The 24,044-nt window shown below is 40.3% G+C and overlaps 1 protein-coding gene across 1 annotated transcript; it reads right to left on the minus strand.

The window, feature by feature from the left end:
- Positions 1–2,097: 2,097 nt before the first annotated feature.
- crabp1a (cellular retinoic acid binding protein 1a) lies at positions 2,098–22,863 on the minus strand. Its single transcript, XM_085411115.1, has 4 exons — positions 22,541–22,863; positions 18,723–18,901; positions 6,802–6,915; positions 2,098–2,457 (listed from the first exon to the last, which is right to left on the minus strand). The coding sequence occupies exons 1-4, from the start codon at positions 22,608–22,610 to the stop codon at positions 2,407–2,409; spliced, it is 414 nt and encodes a 137-aa protein (XP_085267241.1). The 5' UTR covers positions 22,611–22,863; the 3' UTR covers positions 2,098–2,406.
- Between the last annotated feature and the right edge of the window lie 1,181 nt (positions 22,864–24,044).

Here is a 24,044-nt window from a genome sequence, read left to right on the forward strand (position 1 = left end):
GCTTGCTTGGAAGCCTTTGCTCCAGTGTGACTGGTCTTATCTTGTGGCCCAGCTCGGTCTTTAATCATGTTGCCTCAGCGCTGCATCAGACACAGAGACGCGTCTCTCTGGAGTTTCTGCTAAGCGCCGGCACTAATGATGAGAAGCAGGGGTGAGGAGAGGAAGGCGGGGGTATGATGGGATGTCGTGTTTTCTGCATCTCTTTGATAAAAGAGGCAACTGAGTTTTTAGAAGTGTCTGAGAGTTCTTGCCACTTCACTCCAAAAATGCCTTCAATCGCCTGTTTTACCGTCAAGAGTTGAAGTTCATATTATATGTTTGTTGTATCTGACAAGGTTGGTTTAAATGACTGGGACTAAAAGCACAAAATAAGAAAATAAAAATATAAGTGTTAGTTTGTTTCTTTGTTTACGTGGAATCTTTGACTTATTAACATTAACACATTTCTGGAGTTGGGAATTCAGCATGAATATTTACAGTATCTTTTTTACAAAATAATGTGACATTGTGCTCCATCTGGTAGCTACTCTGGAGCTGTCAGTAACAGTACATCATTAGTCAGCACTCAGATGAGTTTGCCCAATGGGATTTTAAGCTCATATTACATTTTATAAGGGGGAAATTATAGTTGCACAGACCTCTATAGGTTGGAAGACGAGACTTTCCACGATGCACTGAGCGCTCCTTCTCCACTGGCCTTTTTTCACTCACAATATATTTATTTTTATTTATTTATATATTAATTTATTCCTACACCTTCATGTTGGAGGTTTCTTCCTGCTAAAAGGGATTTCTTCCTCACCACTTTTGCCAAGTGCTTCCTTAGGGATCACTGGGGTTCTCTCTCTAATTATGTAGGGTCCTTGCACTATAAAGTGAGGCTGTGAACTGCCGACCTACAAAAAAACATTGCGTTATAAGGAAGAGAAGTAAAGAAAAGGGTAAGAAAACTGAATGAGAAACTTTTTAACCCATTCAGAGGTGGACTTGCTGGTGTTTTTCAGATTATTGTCCTGCTGTGTAACTCAAGGACTTCAGGTCAAAAGTTCTCCTCCTGAGTTTTCTGGTAGAGAGCAGGATTCATGGTTCCATCAGTTACAGCATGCCATCCATGTCCTAGACCATCACACTAACGCCACCATGTTTGACTGTTTGTGTAATCTGTTTATGAAATGCTGTGTTAGTTTTATGCCCGAAGTAACCGGTTGCAAACCTTTCAAAAAAATTCAGCTTTTGTCAGATCAGACGTTAGAAAATTTTCCTAAAAGTCTTGTGGGATCATCAAGATGTTTTTGAGAGATGTAATGAAAATGACTCGGCCTTCCGAAAAACATGGTTAATCTCAGTAAATTCTCGATTTAACAAGGTGACAATTACTTTTTCACACAGGGCCAGGAAGGTCTGGAAAGAGCTTTTTCCTCCAAGAAATGAAATCATCATTCAAAAACTGCACTTTGCAATTACTCGGGTCATCTTTGTCTATTATTAAAATTTGTTTGATGATCTGAAATATGTATTACAAATATGCAAAAAAAAGAAGATAAGAAACCAGGAAGAGGGCAAATTATTTTATTTTTTTTGCAGATTTTACTGATTCTATACATGCGGTTTTGTGTTTCCAGTGAAGTTGCAGCTCTCTTTCCAGTCATGTAAACTGGTAAGGCTAGTTGATCAGGACTTTATTCAAAGTAGGATGATGCCAGTAGTTGTTTTGTCTCGTGAGTGACTGCACTGCATGCTCATAGGGTGGCTGTAGCTCAGGACGTAGAGCAGAACATCTACTAGCCAGAAGGGTTGTGGTTTGATCCTGCATCCATCAGAGTGTGAATGTTCGATAGTAAAAAAGTGCTTGTATGAATGTGAGGGAGTGGGTGAATGATGCATGTTGGATAAAGCGTTTTGAGTGCGCAGGTAGAGTAGAAAGGTGCTATTGCTACCATTGTCACTGAAGCAACTCATACATGTGAACGCTGTTTCTCTCATTGTGGTGCTTTCACCAAACTATTCCTTTGAAATGATGTTTTGATGGCCAGGGCACTTTCACTTTAAATTCATGTAATCGAGAAATGAGCGCAGAGACTATTTGTTTCCATTTTTTATTGTGTGTTCTCATTGAACATGAACATTTAATCGATGCAACTGATGACTAACTCCTACTTAAACAACCGACACCGGGATTGTACGTATGGATATGGAGATACCCAGCTACTGTACTGCTGACACAATATTCACTATTAATATCCAGATTACAGAGACATCGCTATGGGATACTAAGCAGGCTGATGCTGAGAGATAATACAGGATACGTCGCAAATGCGTTAGCATGTTAGCATGATGTGTTGTTGGGTTTAAATGAGCTGTGGCCCAAATGGGCGTCTGCCTCGGTCTGATGAAGGTCGTAGCGCTTCACTCCCGGACATAAATCCTTGTGCACACTACGTCATCCGCACCAAAAATCTGGAGGGGACAAAAAGATAATTTCATCCATGTGATAGTGATTATCGCTTATAATGGTCACATTTTGAAACTTCAACAAGCCTGCCTAAAAGTCCTAAGGCATTTGGACTTTTTCAGTTTTTGAGTGTGCAAATAAGTGCACACTAAATCTTTCTGAAAGAATGTGACTTTATCCTCTGTTCTAAACACACTGAGATGACAAAAGCCGAGCCTTGAGCTAATGCAAACATTTTTTTCCCCCTTTGCACAAAGACACAGACACCGCAGCATAGTTTGTGTTGACATGCAGGACCACAAAATACCAGAAAATATGTGTTCTCAACCGATCTCCCAGGACTGATCATGAACAGGTTTTGTATTTCACATGAGAGTACTGATGTGTTTCCTGTAGTCTTATTACTGTTGAAGTGCAATGGACTCATTTGGAAATGGCTTATGTCTGTTTCTGAATATGTCCTTTGTTTGCTATGAAATTGAATTTCATTTGTTCTCCACTGTTTTCTTTATAAATTTAAAGTTTATATGCTTTTTTTAAAATAAATTTCTGCTGTATATACAGGAGAATTTCCAGAATTTTTTTTTCTTTAAATAGAGTGGCACAGGTGGGCCTAAGACAGGAATTTAAAAATGTTCTCTTAAACCATTTAAACAACAGTGAGGTATCTGAGGGGGAATCAGGGGTGGTGTCCTCAAAGAAATTGTCTACAGAACCAAAAATCTGTGCCAAAGGTGACAAAAAGATTCTAGTTTCTCAGTTTCCCCCTCGCTCACATCCAGAATCTGATGATAGCTGCTGAATTCTTTGGTCAAAAATTATACTAGCAGTTGTTCACTGTTAAACTTTAAATGGGTGTTCAGTTCAGTTCAATTTTATTATATTTATATAGCATCAATCATAACAAGGCGTTTTATATTGTAAGATAAAGACCAACCCTACAATAATACAGAGAAAACACCAACAGTCAGAGAACCTCTTTGAGCAAACACTTGGTGACAGTGGGAAGGAAAAACTTCCTTTTAACAGGAAGTCCAAGGAGCTTGAAAAGAAAAGCGTCTGGACTTCTTTAGGTTTCTTGATTTGATTGATTTCTTTACTTCTTGATTTCAAGAAACTTAAAGAAGTCCAGATGCTTTTCTTTCCAAGCTCATTAGACTACGATCACCTGGATGACTGAGGACCTTCACAGACCTTTTAACAGGAAGGAAACCTACAGCAGAACAAAGGCTCAGAGAGAGGCAGCCATCTGCCGTGCGACGGGTTGGAAGTGAGGGGAGGGAGACGGGACAAAAGACACACCGTGGAGGAGAGACAGAGGTTAATAATAACTAATAATAAATGCAAAGTGCTGTATAAACGCAGAGTGCATCACGGGAAGCCCCCAGCAGCGACAACCACATGTCATACGGCTGAGAGTGGTTTGAGTCTGCCCCTGCTTTCCTGTCCTTTCTTCACTGAGCCTATCAAATAAAGCTGAAAAAGGCCCCCCAAAAAACCTATATGCTTGATCAAAAAGGAAGGTTTTGAGCCTAATCTTAAAAGTAGAGATAGTGACTGTCTCCCAAATCCAAACTGGAAATGGTTCCACTGAAGAGGGGCCTGAAAGTTAAAGTTAAAGGTGCAGGTAACAGTGCACATGACTCCCACCCACTGGGATCTGAATTGCGTTGTATAGATTTCATACTAGAGAGCTGGCAGGATAAAAATATCTGATGTCTGTGCCTGACATTTATGTTTCCACACACGCCTCCATCGAATAACATCTAGAAAGGTTCTGGGCTGTGACACATGTGTTATAATGGTTTTAGACTCATATTAATAGGTTTCCCATTTTATTTTTGGCCATTTAGTTGTCAATCAGAGTGATTGAAAGATACTTTCAAATCGACTTACTTTCTCCTTAGAAAGTATTCTTGCTTTGAATTCTGAACCAAACAACAATCTGCTTTTTTCTTCAGGATAATGTCAAGAGAATAAGATTATGTGGGCTGAAGAAGAAAACTTTTCTCCTTTTAATAGTGAAGTATGTGCCACTACATCAGTGTCACATTTATGCTCATCAGTCTGGGTCTACCTCACACTGCCGATGATGAAACCAAAGGAAACTTCTGAATGACTGATTTATGCACAGCTCGAGCCCAGCCTTCTGTTCTCTGATTTCATTTCAAGATGATGCAGCTGCAAAAAGACGTCCACACAACAACTTTATCCCTCAAGTATTTCCAGACTTAAACCAATTAAACGGATCATGCAAATCATATGGAAATGTGCCCTAGTTATGTGCCACATTCAGACCATTGCTGTGTGATCTTGAGTCTTCCTTTGAGTCAGGAGCTGAAGCTCTGCTATTGTTAGTCGCTTTTTTTTTTTTAAAGCAGATAGCTTCAAATTAGATTCACACAATATTTCTTTCGGGTTTTGCAGCTCCTTGTCTGACAGAAAGGCATCTGGGTGTGAAGATGACTCGTGGCTCTCTCGTTCTCGTAATGGTGCTTCATGACGTGCTGAACAATTAGTAAATGATGCCTCTGTTCGTTCAGTGATTTAGAAATAAAGCAATCAAGAGTGTTGGCTTTCCGCTTCAATGAGTTTAAAAAAACATAAACCATGTAAACCTGCTTGTTTAGTGTGTGGTGTGTTTCTGTTTCTGTTTGTTGAATTTCTTGTTTCGTGTTTCTAATAGTCTTATTTTCCCAGTGTTCCCAGTAGTGTTTATGCATTTATTTCCCTTACATTTCATCTGCCTTCTGTCTTGCATTTGGTCTTTGCAATTTTATAACAAATTATGGAGATAAAAAGTCTGGAGGGTTTTTAAAAAAATGTTTTTTAAAGTTTAACATTTGGTAATCCTGCTTAAGAACTCTTATAATCTGTCCAGTGAGATGAAATGCAAACCAAAGGAGCCTATCAGAGACCTATCAGAGTATAGTGCATTAGTTGCCTAAACCTATCCGCAGATGGCTCCAAATGTAATCCAGGCAGCGATTATGTTTGCCACTCCAAAGTCATTTTAGTAATCTATAGACCAGAGCGTAGACCACTGAGTCAAGGTTAGACATCAGCCTGGCAGATCAGATGATGTCTCAGCTGACAGCCTTGCGTGAGTCCTATCCTGTCACATCCCCCATGCTGTTTAATCAGCTTCAGCTTGTGCACATGTGCTGCTTCTCTGCAAGCCCCTTTGCAACCCAGAGGTTAATGGCAAGGCAATGGCACACTACTCCTTAGTATTATCATGGATGGACAGTTTAAATTACATTGCATATTATTCTTTAAACTCTACATATTATTCTTTAAACTCTACAGTAGCATGGACAAATGTGGCTTCAAGCTTCTCTGACTGTGTAGCGACGTACATGGATAATAACAGTGAGGAGAGCTGAGAAGCACAGAGAGTGAGCTTCTGTCACAGTTCAGCAGGATCACTCTCCGTAAGTGTGTGAATGCTTCAGCTCCTCCACAGCAGCATGGCTACCAGAGGGGCAAGCTCTGTAACACATTTTGCTTTTATCGCCTCGAGAAGAATTCATATGTTCAGCCTCCTCAGCTTGTCAGTTTGAACGAGGAGCTTCGAGCAAAATACTATTTAGACACTGAGGATTTGATTTAAGCTGTTTCTTGCTTGATTCTGGCCTGTAATATAGAGCTATATAAACATTCTGTGATGACTTATTTTCAGCATCTAAACCTTCCATATTGTTTCAGGCTTTGGCCTTTTGGATATTCATCTCATAAGAACAACAGGAATGAGTGTGGGAGCGCTGAACATTGAGAATAGAAAGCTGTTGAGGCCCTGAGAACTGGTCTTCTGATGCGTTGCTCTGCTCCCCTGCACGTCATTTGAGGGGCTTCAGACCCATTGACTCCTGCCCATATTAATCTGGATAAATACAGGGGGTATTACTGCAATGTCAGCGTAGCAGCCCCTCTTGTTCTCTTTTCACATCTCTCTGCGGGGTGGATGAAAGCTTGCCTCCTTGGTAAACAGCCTCTCTCATTTCCTTTATGGATGAATCTCCAGGGTGACTTCATACACTCACTGCCTGAGTTTTATTAACCATTTCTCAAACAGAGTACACTAGTTGCTCAAAAGGCACATCTTAATGCATCTGATGTCTTCTGGGTCCAAGCCGTGATGCCTTACAGAAGAAACCTTACAGATCCTGCTCTCGATCCGTGTAAAATAACATTTTTAGGCGAACATTCATTCTTTGTCTTTCTCTTCATTTAGCCTCAACTTTTCTGCTTTTGTGTTGGTAAAGTTGCTTTGGGGTTTTTTTCTAAGCAACAGTGGTCATCTATTAAGAGGCTTTCAGTGAGAAGATGACTTATTAGTGTGCGCTCACCAGTGTGAGCTCATCTCCATTCAGCTCTCGGGTCCAGAAGGTCTTGGGGCCGTCACCATCCACCAGAGTCTGCTGACAGTGAATTTTGTTCTCTGACTCCCAGGTGGCGAGGCTCTGGGAAGACAGGGACAAAAAGGCACCAGGGTCAGCACGATTTTCTAGAAGATATATATTCATGTTGCACTTTTACACTGTTTCAGGGTGTGCAATGTGATCATTTCCCAAATGGGCTTTTTGAATTTTATCCTTAATGCATGTCAGCATCAGCACTAAGTTGATTTAGCCAGAAGTGAGTTTTGCTCACAGACTGCATGTCAAAGATGCATTCAGCATTTTGACCGCCGCCATCTTGTTTTGTTTTTTTAAACTACGCATTATGAGAAACCGAAGAATGCTGTGTGTTCAGACACTGCTGACTTGCCAATCACAAGGTAGCACACCCTAAAACATGTCCAGCTTTAACATGAGTTTCATTCTAAATGGGAGCAATAATTTCAAACATGAACATTAAGCTATGCTGAACAATAACTAAAAGTAGTAACTGAGATCATAAATACACAAGGAAAATCTTTACCGAGCTCATAAATCAGAGAACACGAGAAAGACTTCTGAGAAACTTCTGAGAAATCGCCATTAGAAAGAAATGTAGGATTTAACCTTTTATTACCCAGACAGCTCACAGGCCACATGGACTTAGTTTCAAATTTTGGCTGTAAAATGACCAAAATTACAGAATTACCAAAAATGACCAAAATGGTTGATGAGTTACAGTAATGTAAGGGTACTGTGTACACAGCAGAACTCTGTGAATGCATAAAGGTTTCACATTTGGTTGATATATAGTTCCCAAGCTTGATGTTTTACTGTATATTTAAAATATCAATATAGCAACGATTTGTAGAACATTTACACATTTACCAATTTTAAACTCATTTGCCAGCATTAATGTATCTTCAGTCTAGCCATGTACTGGTTCAGTGGACGTATTCGCCAATAACCTGACTGAACAACTTTATTCGGCCACACATGAATTAGAACAAGAAGCAAAGCTGCTTACAAACACTTGATGCATGTAACACATTACAGCCAGTCCTGGCAGACCTCCATTGGCTTCACATTTGCTAAAAAATCCAACACAGCCTACTTGAGAGAAAAAAACCCCAAAAAGGTCAGCGTATATAATTTAGACGGTGTGGGACTCATAAACTGCCCTTGTAGTTCATTTCAGCTGTCCACTGTTTCCACAGCTGTTCTGTTAAATAAACTGTATGATATTTTAGGAAATGTGCTTCTCTTTCTGGATACGAATTCATTGAGGAGTCATTTTACATCATACATGTTAATTTACTCTTTGTTGTAATTTTACTCAGATTTCATATATTTAAAAATGAGAGAAGAATTCAGAATTAGAGAACTTTTTTTTTCTAGTTTAATCAGTGTCACTGGCATCTACCGGTTTAACAGAGTGAAGCAGGGAGGTATGCAGTTTAGCACAAAGACTGGAAACTCAGTGTACCACCAGCTCTATTATAACACCAAATGTTTTATTTTGTTAATCCATTATTTTATTGAATTTAACAAAATATCAGAGTGTAACTGGTGGCTAGGTTGTCACTCAAGAATAAAAACACTGCCTTATTCTTCTCTGACTCTGATTTCCCACAGTTGAAGTTTGCTTCATCTCCATACAACCAGCTGCATTTTTCATTTCAGCATTGCATCCTAATTAGCTAAGTGATCTCACTCCAAAGCCTGGAACTGATCAAAGCTGTCAAAGCATTATCCAAGACTGCATTTAAGCTTAAAAAACCCTAAAAAAATCTCTACAATATGAACTCTCACATGGTGGAGTATTTGTGTTTTGATTTCTGATCATTTGTTTGATAGTTTGTGCTATTTTGTAATTCGAAAAAAGCACCATTCCTCTGATTTGAATTCAGCAGCCACCTCGGTTTCTCAGAGGCAAATGTTAATCACCATATCAAAGGTAGCCAAAGCCATCACAGATCCCCGCGGGCTGCCGTCCACAGTCTTTGCCAAGCTGAAGAACAGCAGGGCTTTCTTCCAGCGTTCCCTCTGTTTATCAGCCACGACAGCAAGGCTGATATGGTTTTTCACTTTGTAACTCTGTGTGTATCAGTAGCAAGTCTTAGAGAGATTTCCTGTAGCAGGAACTATACCACAAAGACTTTATATGGTGCTCATATTTATATATTTGTGGACAGATTTTACCAAACGTCACATGCAGTAACAGCTGTGCAGCTGACATAAAAAATAAAAAGGTCAGCTGATGATATTCCTGCCAGATCATCTACTACTTTCTTTCTTTAGCTCTTTTTTCCACTCTTTGCCTTTTTTCTTTTTTCTTCATTTGATCTTTCTTTTGCTTTCCTAGTCACAGATAAATTCTCATGCATCCTAAGTGCTTATGTACACACATTTGAGGCCAAGACCAATGTCTGCAGCATGTGTTTCACCTTTTCCAGTGTTGTCTGTAGTGTTTTACTTATCAGAAAATCCCCTGTCTTTGCTTTTCTTTTAGTCTCTCATGTTTTACCAGATGCAAATAATATGATGGGATGTGGAGGGAAAACATCTCATTTCCTGTTAAGATTTAAAGTTTTATGTTGGATTTTTCAAGCTTTCTTTCAGAGCCCAAAATAACACTCTCGCTCAGCTTCCTCCCACAGTTTGATCACATTATCTCTCTAACGGCAGTGTTTATCCTTTGCCTTTCCTTGCAGCTGCCAGAAGACAAATGACGTGTCAGACTGGTAAAGAGAGGGCAGATGCACAGTTTTTTCTAAGAACCGTTTAAAACGGACTCCTACAAAAAGATGACAGATATTTGAAAAGAAAATCGCAACCTCTTTAGTGATAGATTCCCACGGGAACTTATGGTCACAAATTGTCATTTCGTTCATCTAATATGCGTCTTTGCAATTTTTCCATTGTTTCAAAATGGCTTTTGCGGGCATATTTTTCAGTATCCCATAATAATATCATATGAGCATATGAGAAAATAGAGAAGAAAAAAAGCTAATGTTGGCTGTTAAATTTCAGAATCTTTAGATTATTATCCATCAATGAATATCTCAGTGTAAACCTGTGTAACTGTGGTGGGTCTCAGACCCCAGAGTTAGTGTTCTTCCGCCATTATCATAATAATGTTGAGCAAGGATCAACATCCCAATTGACCAATCATGTTGTTGTGATGTCATAGCTTTGCATGTGGGGAAAAAGAAAAAAATGTGATTGATTATACAAAACTCCCTTGTGGTAAAAATGGTAAACATTTCCACTCTTTTCTTTATTAATTTATACAATGTAATAAACACTTTACCAAGCAGCATATCCGATCTGTATGGAAGCCCGTTTCCGCCACTAAAAAAAAAAAAAAAGGATCCATAACTCAAAATTTCGAGTTATTTTCTCGAAATTTCGAGTTATTATCTCGAAATTTCGACATATTAACTCAAAATTTTGAGAAAAGCAACTCGAAATTTCGAGTTAGCGCTGCCAATCAGTAATCTACGTGAATGACGTCATTTCCATGTTACCCGGAAGCTGAAGCCCTCAGCTACAAATGCTACAGCTAAGCTACCGGTATTACATCCAGTCGTGAATGCACAGATTGCTGAGTGTTTTCAGCCTGGCTTCACAAATGATGAAATCCCTGTGTTATTAGCTGAATCACATGGTGTTACTATCAGCAAACATACTTTAATTTGTTGGGATCCGTTTTTGAGTGCGCGGTCCTGCGCCATATGCTTCCGGGTAACAAGAAAGCGACCTCATTCACGTATATTTTTGATTGGCAGAGCTAACTCGAAATTTTGAGAAAAGTAACTCGAAATTTCGAGTTATATTTCTCGAAATTTCGAGAAAATAACTCGAAATTTCGAGTTATGGATACTAGCTTTTTTTTTTTTTAGTGGCGGAAACGGGCTTCCATAGATCTGACATCCGAGCGTTAGCTAGCTTTAAGGCTAGTGCTAATTGAACGCGATTGGTCAGTTGCACTGCTGATCTTGTACCAGCATTATTACGATGGTGTACAAACAATACCACTGCATCAGATTAACATATCATAATTGCATCATTTCCTATATTTTTTGTCATTGAAAGCATCGCTCTTTAGGTTGAAGTGCTACACACAACATTAGGTGGAATTATGAAAATCACTGGGTATTTATTAAAGCGTTTGACACAGCAGTATTTTTCTAAGATGTACATCGAGGTCATGTGAAACTTGACTAAGCAAAAGGTAAACGGTCCACCCTTAGAAAGAAATTTTTATCATTAGCCGGTGTTACAGTGGTTCGTTAGCAAAAAAGACACCACCATCATCAGTGCTGCCCATCAGCATAAATGAAGAAAGTGCTCTTTGCTATGTTGTGCTCAGATGATTTTTTACATTTACAAATGCAAAAACCACAATTGCAGGTAGTAAATTACCTGATAATAACCACCTCTCTCCACTAAAGCGTATCTCCTTTAACTTTCGCTGTCACCTCTGGCATTGACAGGAAGCACCTTATCAGTTACCACACTTGCACAGATTAACCGGAGCTTTTTAACCTTGTGGCGGTGTTAATAAGCCCTCTGCTCTTCACAAGGTGCAGATCAGTTTGTAATCCTTTTAACCACTGGTGCAGCCAAGCCTGAAGGCTAAAACCCACTAAGGGCTTCTCTGCCAACCTCATCCACCTGAGACCTCGCCAACACCCGCGCACTCCCTCTCGCCCCTGTGGCACATGTGCCAGGGTCAGCGGGTCCTGCCTTCTGCAGGTTTTGCTCTAGGATTGTGTAATAATTGCCACACAAGGGAACAGCAGGCTTGCTGCTGACCACCATTGCTTCATTTTTACCTTGAAATATGCAGCAGTATTTTTAATTGTGTTTAAAATAAAATCGTGATTATGTGGGGCATTTCATCACCTTTCATCTCCTTACAGCTTTACTGTTTTGATTTAAAGCCTTAAGCTAAACAGCTGTTTTAAGACAAAGGGGGCATTAAAGCCTTGCCAGCAACAAACTGCAGGGAGCTCAGTGGTAATAATGGTCTATTTAGTAGTTTAATACACAGTAAGTGGTTAAATAAGCTTAAGATTGGGTGCATATTGGAAAGACCGGCTTCAAATAAATAATAGTGTTGCTTTATCTGTAAATTGGCAACTGCTAAAAAATAATTCTCCTTGTAATGTTGAACCATCAATGCTATACAGTGTTTTCAGTTTCAGCCTCCCGTGAGTGTCCGGGATTTGTTCAGCACTGTTTGCATAACCCCTAATTAGTGGCTGAACTCAGTCCAACACTGAGGTTGTTGTCATTTTCTTTTCTGTGAAAATGTCCTGCTGGTTTGCAACCATCTCCTCTTTTTTCACTTGTTTCAGGCACTCTGTGGTCTCAGGAGAGAAACATGGGATCAGTCAGAATGCAGAACGAGAAGAATTTGCTGCACATCAAAACTAGCTAGAAGACTTTTTTTGTTATTATTATTTATATTATAATTTAAAATATTTGGTCCCGTGCTGAATTTGTAAGTCTTGCAAAGACGTGAACATTATCTAATTTTTGGACAAGCCCTTGTTGGTGGTAAGACATTTCTTGAAGTTGGTCAGTTTGCAGACATCTCAGGGTGGACTCCTTTAGGTTTCTTGGCTGCTGCTCAACAACTTGAAGGACTGAAGTCTGGAGACTAGCTAGGCCACTCCATGACCTTAATGTGTTCTTCTTTAGCCGCTCCTTTGTTGGAATGGCTGTTTTGGGTCTTTGTCTTGCTGGAAGACCCATCCATGACCCATTTTCAGTGTTCGGGCTGAGGGAAGGAGGTTCTTATCCTCCGTCTTTTTTTTGTTGTTATTCTGTCTCCAGTAAAATGAAGCTGCCATAAAAAATATGTACAGTTCATTTCTTCGTGAGTGAACAAAGAAATTCAGAAGTGGATTGAATAATTATTTCCCCTACTGTGCATGCTATAACACAAATTTGATTAAGCCAAACACAATAAATATAAACCCCTATTTAAAGTGGCCCGACAGCCACTTTAATTTAAAGACAATTTTACATTTAAATCCAGGGTCAGGCACACCTCTGCCTGTACCTTTTGTCTTTCATAAAGCCTTTCGCCCCTAAATGCAGTGACGCTGATGCGCTAGCTCAAGCAACCAGAGGTGAGAAATGTGTGACGGTAACTTGACTTGTCGCCTTCCTAGCAGAGATGCTGAGAGCTGTGTAGCCCAGCCCCAGGGCTCAGACAGAGGGAGCCAACGCTGTCATATAAAATGGGTCATGTCTGCTCCCCCTGGCTGCAACATGTAGATCAAACCATAAAACAAAAGGTAAAGACAACAAGTCTGTGTGTCACATGTTATCCGGTGAGTGCAGCTAAAGCATTCAGGTATTATCTGCAGTGCTACAGAGAGAGAGATACAAGGCTCAAACTGTTAATGAGTTCAGTCCAAATACCCACAGGGATGCTGTGGTTTGGGATAAATACACACTGTATCTCCAATTTCTCAGGCTTTGGGCTGAATTATATTGACTAGCACATGCATGCAATTACACAGTTTCCTTTCCGTGTGCAGAATTTCTTCTCCACAAGCAGGAATTTCACTCGTCCTGTTGCCCAGGAATATTTCGGGATGTTAACTTTTCCATTACAGATTTGAAAATGGAACCAGACAACTGTCTAGCTTTTTGGAAGAGCAAGCTGGCGGGGAAATTACGTAATACAGGATAAAGAAAAGCAGCTTGAAAACTTGCTACTGAATGTCGACGGCCAATTCTAATAAAAAGAAAAAAGGTCTCTAAACGACTTCAGTCCCTCACGAATAGATGATAAAGGTATAGCGTGTTTTTTGATCATTTATGAGACTTGCAATGAAGTAGATTAACATTAAAAGGGAACCTCTTTATGTTTTAATGATGGTTGCTAATATTACCATTAACAGAGTTTTATATATGGAGTTCATGTAGGTTCATGTGTGTACTGTACAAGTAAACCCAGTGAGCCAGTGGGTAAGACTAATCTCTGTATGATGTTAACTAGTGGCAGTATTCCCAATATAGGGATGTCAGGTGCAGATGCCCCACCCACCTGTTGTTTAAATCTTCTAAGAAGGGGCAGCCAATCAGAGGAAAGTTGTCTTAAATGGAGGAGCTAAAAGTTCAAATATTTGACAAATATTTGACAATATCTTATCAAAGTATTTTAAAAATATGACTGATCTCCAAATTCATATAGGTTTGAGAAGGTCGACAAGATTCTCATTCGCACATCTGTTATGTAACTCTCTGCACTGCACTTTCTATATTCACATAGGTGAATATACTGCAGCACAGCTCTCACTTATTCCAAGCTACTTTTCTCCTGGCACTTATAGCAGGGTGACAGCTTACTGCTACAGAATCCCTCCCAGCTGCAGGATTTATGCTGTGCAGCTCCAAGTTCTTGTTGAACACAGGCAAATGTAAAAGTGACTATCTTGCTTTTAAAATGCTCGTTGCAAATCTGCACGTGTGGAAATAAAATCCTCAATTTAGTCATGTTAACTTTTATGCTCAGTTGTATGTCTCCTCTAAGTACCACAACCCAAATTAATATGTTTTTCCCTCTTACATACAATAATTTTTATATCAATTATAGGCCCAGAAAGACAGATGTTTAAATCAGTGGCTCCCAAACTTTTTTTGCTAGGCCCCCTTTGTTTTACAAGAAAAATGTTCTCGCCCCGCCCCCTTCTCGCGCGCGCGCACGCACACGCACAAACACATCCTCCGACTACACACACCCATATTTTGCTCCATTGCGGTTTATTTCACACCTCAAACATTTAGTTAACACTTAAACAAATACAAGTAATCTGCAATAAATTACAGGTAGTAATAAAATAAACTAGGGGAGACCGGGGATAGCTGTAACATTTTTGACATTTCTGTCTGTAAATTGGAGCTCGTTTAAGGTAGTGGATTCAAAATGTAATGCAAAGTATTTACATGTCTCTGCTATTAAATAGTGCAGCTATTTTCTCTGCAGCACAATTACCCATTGCATGGTATGGTCTCAAACACGAAGAGTGAAATGTTACAATTAACCCCATAGTCTGGGTTAGTTGTAACATATCCTGGGGTGAAATGTAACACAATGAAATAAGGGTACTAACAAAACATTAACATGTAATCTTTGTTTATTCAACACATGAATGCACTTAGAGCCATTTATGTAGCTGTGTGTGTGTGTGTGACAGAATGCAGAAATCTAGCTTTTGAACATATTCCAACCCCCCAAAAAAGACAAATTATGGAATTTTCTGCAACTGAATATTTCATTCATTTTGGTTGGTCTTCCTTGAGTTTGGCCTCATTGGCTCAGTGGGCATTATAACCTACAACTCTTGCACCAATTTTGAACATAACAATGAAGCTGAAAAAATGTAGTTGTTCACCAGCATCGCAATTCCATTACTTTTTATCATGGCTTACCTTGGTGTGGTTTGCAAAGTGCTTCAGAAAGATGAGGAAATCTGTTTCTTGCCCCCATCCTGATTTATTTCCACTACCAGTACTTCCTACTGGTCCATCTCTGACACAGTGGTCTGCATAATGTATGTGTGGGAACACAAACAGTGGAGGAATTGTGTTGCCAATGGCATTAACCGCATATAGAAATGCGACCAGTGAACCTCTCTCTGCTGATGTCGTTGCCCCAACTTGTTTAATATAAGTTAAAGTAATAGTGTGGTAAGTTGTAACATCTGCATTATTGTTACAACTAACCCAGACTGTTACTGTTACAACTGACCCAGACTCCTATAGCCATGAACTAGCTAACATTACAGCCAACGGCTAAAACATTAGCACTAAAGACCTACACAGAATATATCCCCATAGACATACAAATAACATAATTTAAGTTTGATGAGTTTAACTGCAAAGCAGATAATGCTATTACAAATTGAAATAAAGTAGAAAAACTTACTTTTTGGCATACAAATCACTTTTTTTCATGTTAAATTGTCTGTGTTTGACAAAATGTGCTGATTTTTCACATGTGATAGCAGAACTGAATTGGGCATGCACAGGATGAGTCACATCATTTGAAACTTAGCCCTGATTGGAGAAATTGGAAGTGTTACAACTGACCCACGTTACAACTATCCCCGGTCTCCCCTACTAACTATTTTACACTGTGTCCACATCTACACTGGTATTTTTGAAAACGCAGCTGTTTCGTCCACAAACGGCGTTTCGAATCACCGAAAACGGAGATTTTTTTAAAACACCTTTTTTGCATTATGTGGACAAGGAATACAGAGTTGGTCACGCAACGTCAAAGGTATGTGCCTTTTTTCCCATCACGCTGTGCACCACGTTATTGTTTACATGAGATGAATTGCAGAATGACAGATAGAGACAAAATACTGTTAATCTGACTATCTTCAGGTTTTACAAGCTTACATATACACACGCAGTTACAGTCCCTCCATTTAGAAAGGCAGAGGCTTCATGGTGTGATTATTTTACGCATGGTTGTTTGTTTTTTTCATGTGCTATAATATTCAACATTGCTATCAATACATTTTTCAAAAAATGCCTCTGTGTGCAAAATGGGTTTAAAAACATAAACAACTGTGGGACACTGTTTGTCCGTGATTTGAACAGCCCAGTGCTTGATCCCGACACAGGGAAAACCAATTCTGCAGGGGAGACCTACCTTGGCACTTGTGCAGGTGAAACCAAAGGGCAGATATGCTTCACCAAAAGTTCATTTTTCTTCCTTCCTTCACACAGATTTGACATTTATAGCAATAAACAATATGACACCATGTATAAACTACATAAACAAAGTAACTAATGATATTACAGTAACAAATATAAAGTAGAAAAACGTCCACGTCTCCATTTACAGTACATAAATATTATCTCTGTAATATCAGGAAATGACTGAATGCAGATGATGTAAGTGACAAAAGTAAAGTGATTAATTTTCTATTAGGTCAACTTTAGAGGAGTGCAACTGATCATATGAGATCATTTTATTCGTTGATATGCAGACACAGGTGGCGCTCAGCTCTAAGAAGGTCAGTTTTCACATGGGCCTTATCAGGCTTAATCGATCCCCGCTTCCTCTTTATTTAATTGTGCAGCCTGCATATTCACTTTACGGATGATGTAAATGCCTTGTTGTTCAGATCGTATCGAGAGATGTCTCTAAGAGACGAGCTCACTATCATCACAAGCAACAGAGTACAGCTGTTAGTTCAGGATGTCTACATTTCCTCCCCTCAGATATGCAGATTGTTGTAATTATGAATTACACATTGAGTGACTGTTGCTTTACTGGGATTTGTTATTAAATGAACAATTTTATTACATCCTTAGTCCACTCTGCTCCCCCTGGGGCACACACACACACACACACACACACACACACATATATATATATATATATATACATTTATATGTCTGTGTCAAAACTTTAGCTGCTTTTGAGGATGAAAGAGTCCTCCCTCGGGGACTGCAGAGGTTCAGAGAGAAACTCTCACCAGTGCCCTTAATCTCTCTGCTCTGACGTGAGCATGATACCAATAGATGAGACTGTGAGGAGGTATTAATTTCTCATTCGGGCCTTTGAAACAGCTTTGAAGCTCTTGAAGACAGAAAGAATTACCAGCAGTACAAACAATGCAGACAGTTTAAAGCATGAAGCCGATTGCGTGTAATATCTGCTGGAAAAGAAGACCAAAGACAACTATTTGAGACGTACCAAAGATTACAACATTGTGCTTATATGTCACATCTTTTCATGAAATTAATGTGTTGAAGGATGCCTGCTGATTTAAACCTCACATTAGTGCATGATTTTTTTCTTTTTTCAAACAGCTGCAATGATCTGTATAAAATGCTTAAGCCAACTTTAATGAACTCTAAGGCACTTTGTCAGCAGTTCAGAGGCAATACCCACGACATCCTAACCCTTACACTTAAACTAATTCTGATTTTTTTTAAAGTTTCTATGTCCACCTTCAGGGGACTTCTGTTGCAGCACATGGGAGGCGAGTCCCCACAGTGGGTTTGTGGTCCCACAGTCACACCATTAATCAAGCTTCTCCTAACACATGGGTGACTGTAACATAAACCATCTGCTTTGCATCTTATTTGCTTCGCAGAAAAACAGCACAAAAATTATTGTGTTTGAAAAAAACAGAAAAAGATAGAGTTTAACATTTAAATGAGGGTGGGGAAAAGGGAAAGCGAAGGGGAGTAAAGCAATGTGGTTCTCATAAGCACCACAAATATAATTGAAAAATCTCAACAGCCGTGTCTTTTTTTTCCATCCAGAAATTATGACTCGATTGCTCAGTAAAATCCACACATCTTGTTTTGAAATCTCTTTCTCTCTACAGAGCTACACCTGCCTCTTGTACCACTTTACAGAAGGACATGCGGACCTCAAGGGGCTGTGCTAGTGACAGGGTATAAATATTTATGACACCTTTGTGTCTCTAAAACCACCGACATAGGTGGTTTTAGAAAGCAGAAAGAAAATAAGTTCTGCATTAAGTGATTGGTTTGTGGATTTTTCTTTTTAAGTAACTGGACTGTTTTCAAAGAGCCAGTTCTGCTGATTTTTTATTTATTTTGACAATAAATGAAAATAAAATCCTTTTGACAGTGGTGCTCCTATTCCAGACCGTCCCATTATTTTCTGTTTTTAATTTGCCAAATAATATGCAAACTTAACATTTTCAAGAACCTGAGACAAAATTGAGCGTGCTAGAACGGCCTAAAACATACCTTTAAACTAAACCAAACTAAGCCAAAAAAAATAGACTTAGTTAGTCTTAGCCTTTATTCTGGACCACGTTTAACTTAAGGTTACCACTTGATTTTTTTTTACTTCTCACCAAATTTACCTTGCATTTCCGTCCATCCACCGTCTCCTCGTCAAACTCTTCACCGATGTGGAAGTTGATTTCAGTGGTGCGCACACTGGTGGAGGTTTTGATGTAGAACTGCTCCCCGTCCTGACGGATCTCCACATGAGGGTTGGAGGCCGCTGCCACGGCCACCTTCCTCAGCATGGCGTTCACTCCTGGATGGACACGACCCGAACCAGGTCAACAAGAGGGAGAAACAAAGGTCAGTCTCACGATTGTAGCTGGGTTTCACTAATTTATAGTTTCAAAATATCCTTTATGATGTTTTAAAGTTGTTCAAACTCTCCACTGTCTAAAAAACCTTTTACTTCCTCTCCCCTTATGCAATCTTTCTTCTGACTGGTTGCCCTTCACAAACAGAAGGTTTGAATAATGGTTGGGTGTGGCTTTTCTACCCAGACTCAGTGGTATGTGCTTGGAGTCACAATATTATCCCTTATGTTTGCTCTTGTTGTCTCTGGGACCCATTTTTGGTGTTCACCAAAACCAAATTTCTTTTGTTTTATTAATATTTCAATGTTGGGCTCTTTGGCTTTGGCTTGTTTTCCATTAAAAGCAAAAATTAAAACAAGTTAAGTGACTTCACAAGGTTCCACTCACATGATCAAGATGGCAAAAATTCTCTCTGCTCAGATTTTAGAAGAGAGAAGGATTTGAAAGAGTTTTCAGATTGTGAGACCTTTTGGCTTTACTGGATAGTGCAAGGCAGACAGTTGGCAGGAAAGAGGGGAGAGAGTGAGGGACACGCAGGAAATGGTTTGGATCAGACTCGAGCCTAGATCCCACAAGCAAGGACCTCAGCCTTTAATACTTGGGTCACCTGCTCAACCAGATCAGCTACACCAGCATCTTCAATTCAGAGTCTGACTCGGCGCATGAGACTGACCATCAGTCAGCTCCTAAATAAGCTGGTCAGCAGCCAGCAAGGGCAGAAATATGGATGTCAGAAATGGTCTTGCATGGTCTTCGTTTCCAAGGAATGAGCCACCCCACACGCCTGCCAGTGTGATTACTTGTGGTTCCTCTGATATTCAAAAGTAGAGTGGGAGGAAGAGCCTTTTAGCTTTCAGCCGCTCTTCTGTGGAACCTGCTCCCAGTTTGGATTCAGGAGACAGACTTTCTCTTTACTTTTCACATTAGACTTAAAACTTTCCTTTTTGATAAAGCTTATAGTGAGAGATGGATCAGGTGAACCTGAATCCTCCCCTAGTTTTGCTGCAATAGGCCTCTGGGGGTCTGGGGGCTTCCCGTGATGCACCAAGTGTTTCTTCTTCAGCTCTTTTCACTCTGTGTTTATACACCACTCTGCATTTAACTATTAGTTATTATTCATCTCTAGCTCTCTTAATCATTGTGTCTTTTGTCCTGTCTCCCTCCCCCAACCAGTCATGGCAGATGCCCCCTCCTTCCTGAACCTGGTTCTGCTGGAGTTTTTCCTTCCCACTGTCGCCAAGTGCTTGCTCAAAGGAGGACATTTAAATGTTGGGGTTTTGACTTGTACTTGAAAAGAAGTCAAATAGAGATTTCCAAAAGCAAGTCTTTTTAGTCTGTTTTAGTAAAGATACAGTGTTTCATTTTTTTTTTTGAAATTTTGACACATTATGAGAAAAAGTGGGAAATGCTGTTTATTCTGTACAGTAACAAGATGTAGGAAACCAGCCATCGATATACCCTCAGCCCCACCCAGATAGTCTTCTCTGGGCTTGCATGCCAGTTTCTATCAGCTCAGGACCTTAAATATAGTGAGACAAGCTGACTGCAGGTTTCCTTGTATTGGTTTGTGTTTGCATCCAAACATGTTTGAATATTAACCAAGAATGACAGCGACGCATTTGTGAGTGAAAACACAATAAATGCTCTGTGGCTCGGGCAGAGCCCACAACTATTTCACTAAACTGCACTAAACTCACTGTGAGGGATTATTCAGCCATGTCTGCAAGGAAAGGAAACAAACTGTTGAAGATGTCAGGTCAGGTCAGCGTTACTTTCTCCTTTTGTTTGACGGGTGCAAAAGTGGTGATCCTGCACGTGGCTCCATGCAGGCGTGTGACAAGTGTTTGGCATGCCCGGTTTGAGTCCGCAAGACCATCTGGCCTTGCGTCCTGCCAAAACCCTGGCTCTTTTATGTCTCAGTGCCCTTCTCCTACCAACAGCCGACTTACAGTTCCATCCATAGACAGTTTATAAGCTTGCAAACAACATCAAGTGTTTCATTTCCCAATCCCTAATTAGCTCAGATCATTCTATCCCCAAACCGCTGTGTTAACAGTCAGGATTCAAAACACATTTGACAGTTTACTTGACCCCACCCATGGTCTAAGGAGATCACAGAGTGGTTTGGGGGTTTTTTTAGCATTAAATATGCATGAGGATCAGTGCGACCAGCAGGCTGCCCTCATGTCTAAAAAGGCTGCATTTCCTTTGAATTTAATTTGCATGCATGTCTCAAGGTCTATAAACGGTTCTAACGGTGCTAACAACTTGACTAAAGTTTCTATTGAGTATTTACAACATGCTTTGGATGCAGGTTTGCACACATCAGGTCTTTTCATTCTGCATATTGTCCCCTCTTTCTTCAGGGGAAACCTCTGAGCCAATAAATAATTATAAAGATGTTGATGGAAAGTGGAGGCTGCAGCACTGGCATCTACGTCAGTTGCCCATCACTGCCCTCTCTCATTCTCATTGATGGGGTCCTTATGTAAGAGCTACCGGGTGATCTGATGTGGCAGATGTTAATGTGTTCCTGAATGGATGAGGTGCTAAACTAGCAGAGTGACTGATTTCCCCATTAGAGTTAAGGCCAGATCAGCTGCTGCCTGGTGAATGTCAAACGCAAAATGGGGAGGGGTTGCTGGAGAGGTGCTTTAGTGAACTTTCCAAACTCCTTAATGACTCCATATAAATAGAGGCTGGAAATGAAAGAAGTGTGATGTTAATTTATTTATCCATAAAAACTGAAACCAGCATTGTTTCAGTCTTTGCCTCGGTGATCTCCAACTAAGGCTATAGGTTCAAACCAGAAGACATTTTTCAAACATGTCAGGAGACCAGATACAGTAGATACGACCAGCATCCATATTGATATTAAATGACATAGATTAGACCTGGATGATTTTTTTTATGCTAAAACCTGAAGTGTCCATTAACATTTTGAATCTTAATCCAGTCTTTGGTGTCAGCAGTTCGGGAGAGTTCCTGGAACCTCTCACAGTGGAACTTCTCCCTGAAGGGTTCTGCATTATTCTAAAGACAGGCGGCCCTTTGCCGTGCTCTGCCTGCCTCGGCGCTGCCAGCGTGACTAAACACTGCAACACAATTGAATGACCCAGTTAAACTGGTCTGAACCTAAACCATCACAACCATCAGTTAAGATTAAGAAGAGTGAAAAAACAAAGAAAAAAGAACAGAGGCGAGAGAAAACACTGGGCTCCAGAGACCTCCCCTGGCATTAATGCATGCCCTACTTAAATGCTTAACATGAATAATGTTGTGCACCCCCCGTTTTCCTCCCCATGTAACAATACAACGTCTGTTTAGGGTGGAATTTAGCATCCACTGTTTCTTATCTCCCTTAAAGCCAAGGGTTTTCCCTGCGGCAGCATCTCTCCGTTCTCTGCCTCCTGTTCCCAGGGAGCTTCTCCGAACAATATGATGTTGTCGGAAGTCAGGAATGCCATTCCCAAAGAACAAGAAAAGCCCATTTCCTATATGGGCATGATGGATAGTCAGCCTTGCACAGAGATGTGGCTCTGGCTGTGGAGGAGACTGAGGGAAGGATAGAGAGGGCTTACCTAGAGCTTTGAGAAGTTCATCAAAATTCTCGCTCTTCTTCATCTTCCAGGTGCCAGCAAAGTTAGGCATGTCTGCTGAGGCTGAGTGAGAGGGCTCCAGAAAGAACCTGTTCCACGCTCTGATGATCTCTCCTCTGTCTCTCTTTGACTCTTTCTCACCCTCCTCTTTCGCTGCGCTCCCGTGTCCTCTGCTCTGGGCTCAGCCTCCCGCTCACACTGTTAACACCCAATTGTTTCTGTTTCTTTATTCACACAGACAGACGCTCACTCACACACACATACACACACACACTCCTGCCGCTTTTTTCATCCGTGCGTCTCAGTGTGCTGGATGCTGGATGTCTTCAGCTCCTTTTTAGCAACTGTCTTTAATGAGAGGCAGTGCAGGTCCCTCCCCCCCTCCACCCACCGCCCGGACGCTCTGTCCCATTAATACAGGAGAACAAGACTGATACGTCTGCTCTCTCTGGGGATCAGGAAGACTAAATTCATTCTTTTAAAGAGTATTTATAGACCAGCAGCTTGTCAACAGCTGCTTTAGGAGTAGCCATAGTGTGAAAGTTTGCTTTCATAGTAATTGACAAGCTGGATCCAAAGGCAGAAAATATATCAGGTCACAGGTTTTACAGATTTTTGTGCACTTCTACAGATCCTGTGAGATATTAGGTTAAACCGAATGAGCTTAAAACACATCGTGAACCACAAACCCAGATCAAAGATTTTCCTTATTGCTTCAGATAGTTCTTGTGTAATCCCCTCGCAGGCTTTAACAAACAATGTATTCATTATGCATTCTATTGTGTTGCATTAATTATGTATTAGCTTGTGAACTTTTGCCTTTTCCAGTCAGAAATGTGTTGCTGTGAGAAATCTGCTTACATGAGGAAGTAGAACAACCCCAAAATTTCCTAAAAGTGAAAGTTGATGAAAACAGATGTCTGTGTGTCTCACTCATGCTAATGATATAAACTAAATAACATGAGGGAGTGAGTGGAAATTGTCAGGGTGCGGAGAGAGTGCTGGATCATGAAAGGCCAAAAGGCTGTAATATGCTTCCCAGGCAAATGCTGCCCGCATAAATGCAAGTCTCTCTCTCAGCCAATCATATACAAAATTTTGGTCAGGATGTGACTGTGTCCCATTTTCATGCATGTATGTATACCGACCCGCCACTTCATTAGTAACACCTTGTGATTGCCTTTAAAACGTTAAATTCTTCCATGGCACAGGTTCAACAAGGAACCAAGAAAAATTCAGCAGACATCCACTCTCAACATTTCTCCAATCGTCTGCTGGGCATTTTTGGTGAGCCCATATAAATTGTTGCTAGTGGATAAAAATATTCTGACTGTAAAAATACTTTGCTGTTAACAAGTGATTGTTGAGAAAGACTCAAAGGTGTCTTGCTATTCTCCTTATACCTCTGACATCAACGAAGCATTTTCTCCGATGCAACTGACACATTGCTCACTGGATATTTCCCTGTTCCAGATCCTTTTCTAGA

This window comes from Rhamphochromis longiceps, linkage group LG7 (assembly GCF_057381845.1).
Source record: "Rhamphochromis longiceps isolate RC_006_pf linkage group LG7, R_longiceps_female_GT1.1, whole genome shotgun sequence".
Taxonomy (NCBI): domain Eukaryota; kingdom Metazoa; phylum Chordata; class Actinopteri; order Cichliformes; family Cichlidae; genus Rhamphochromis; species Rhamphochromis longiceps.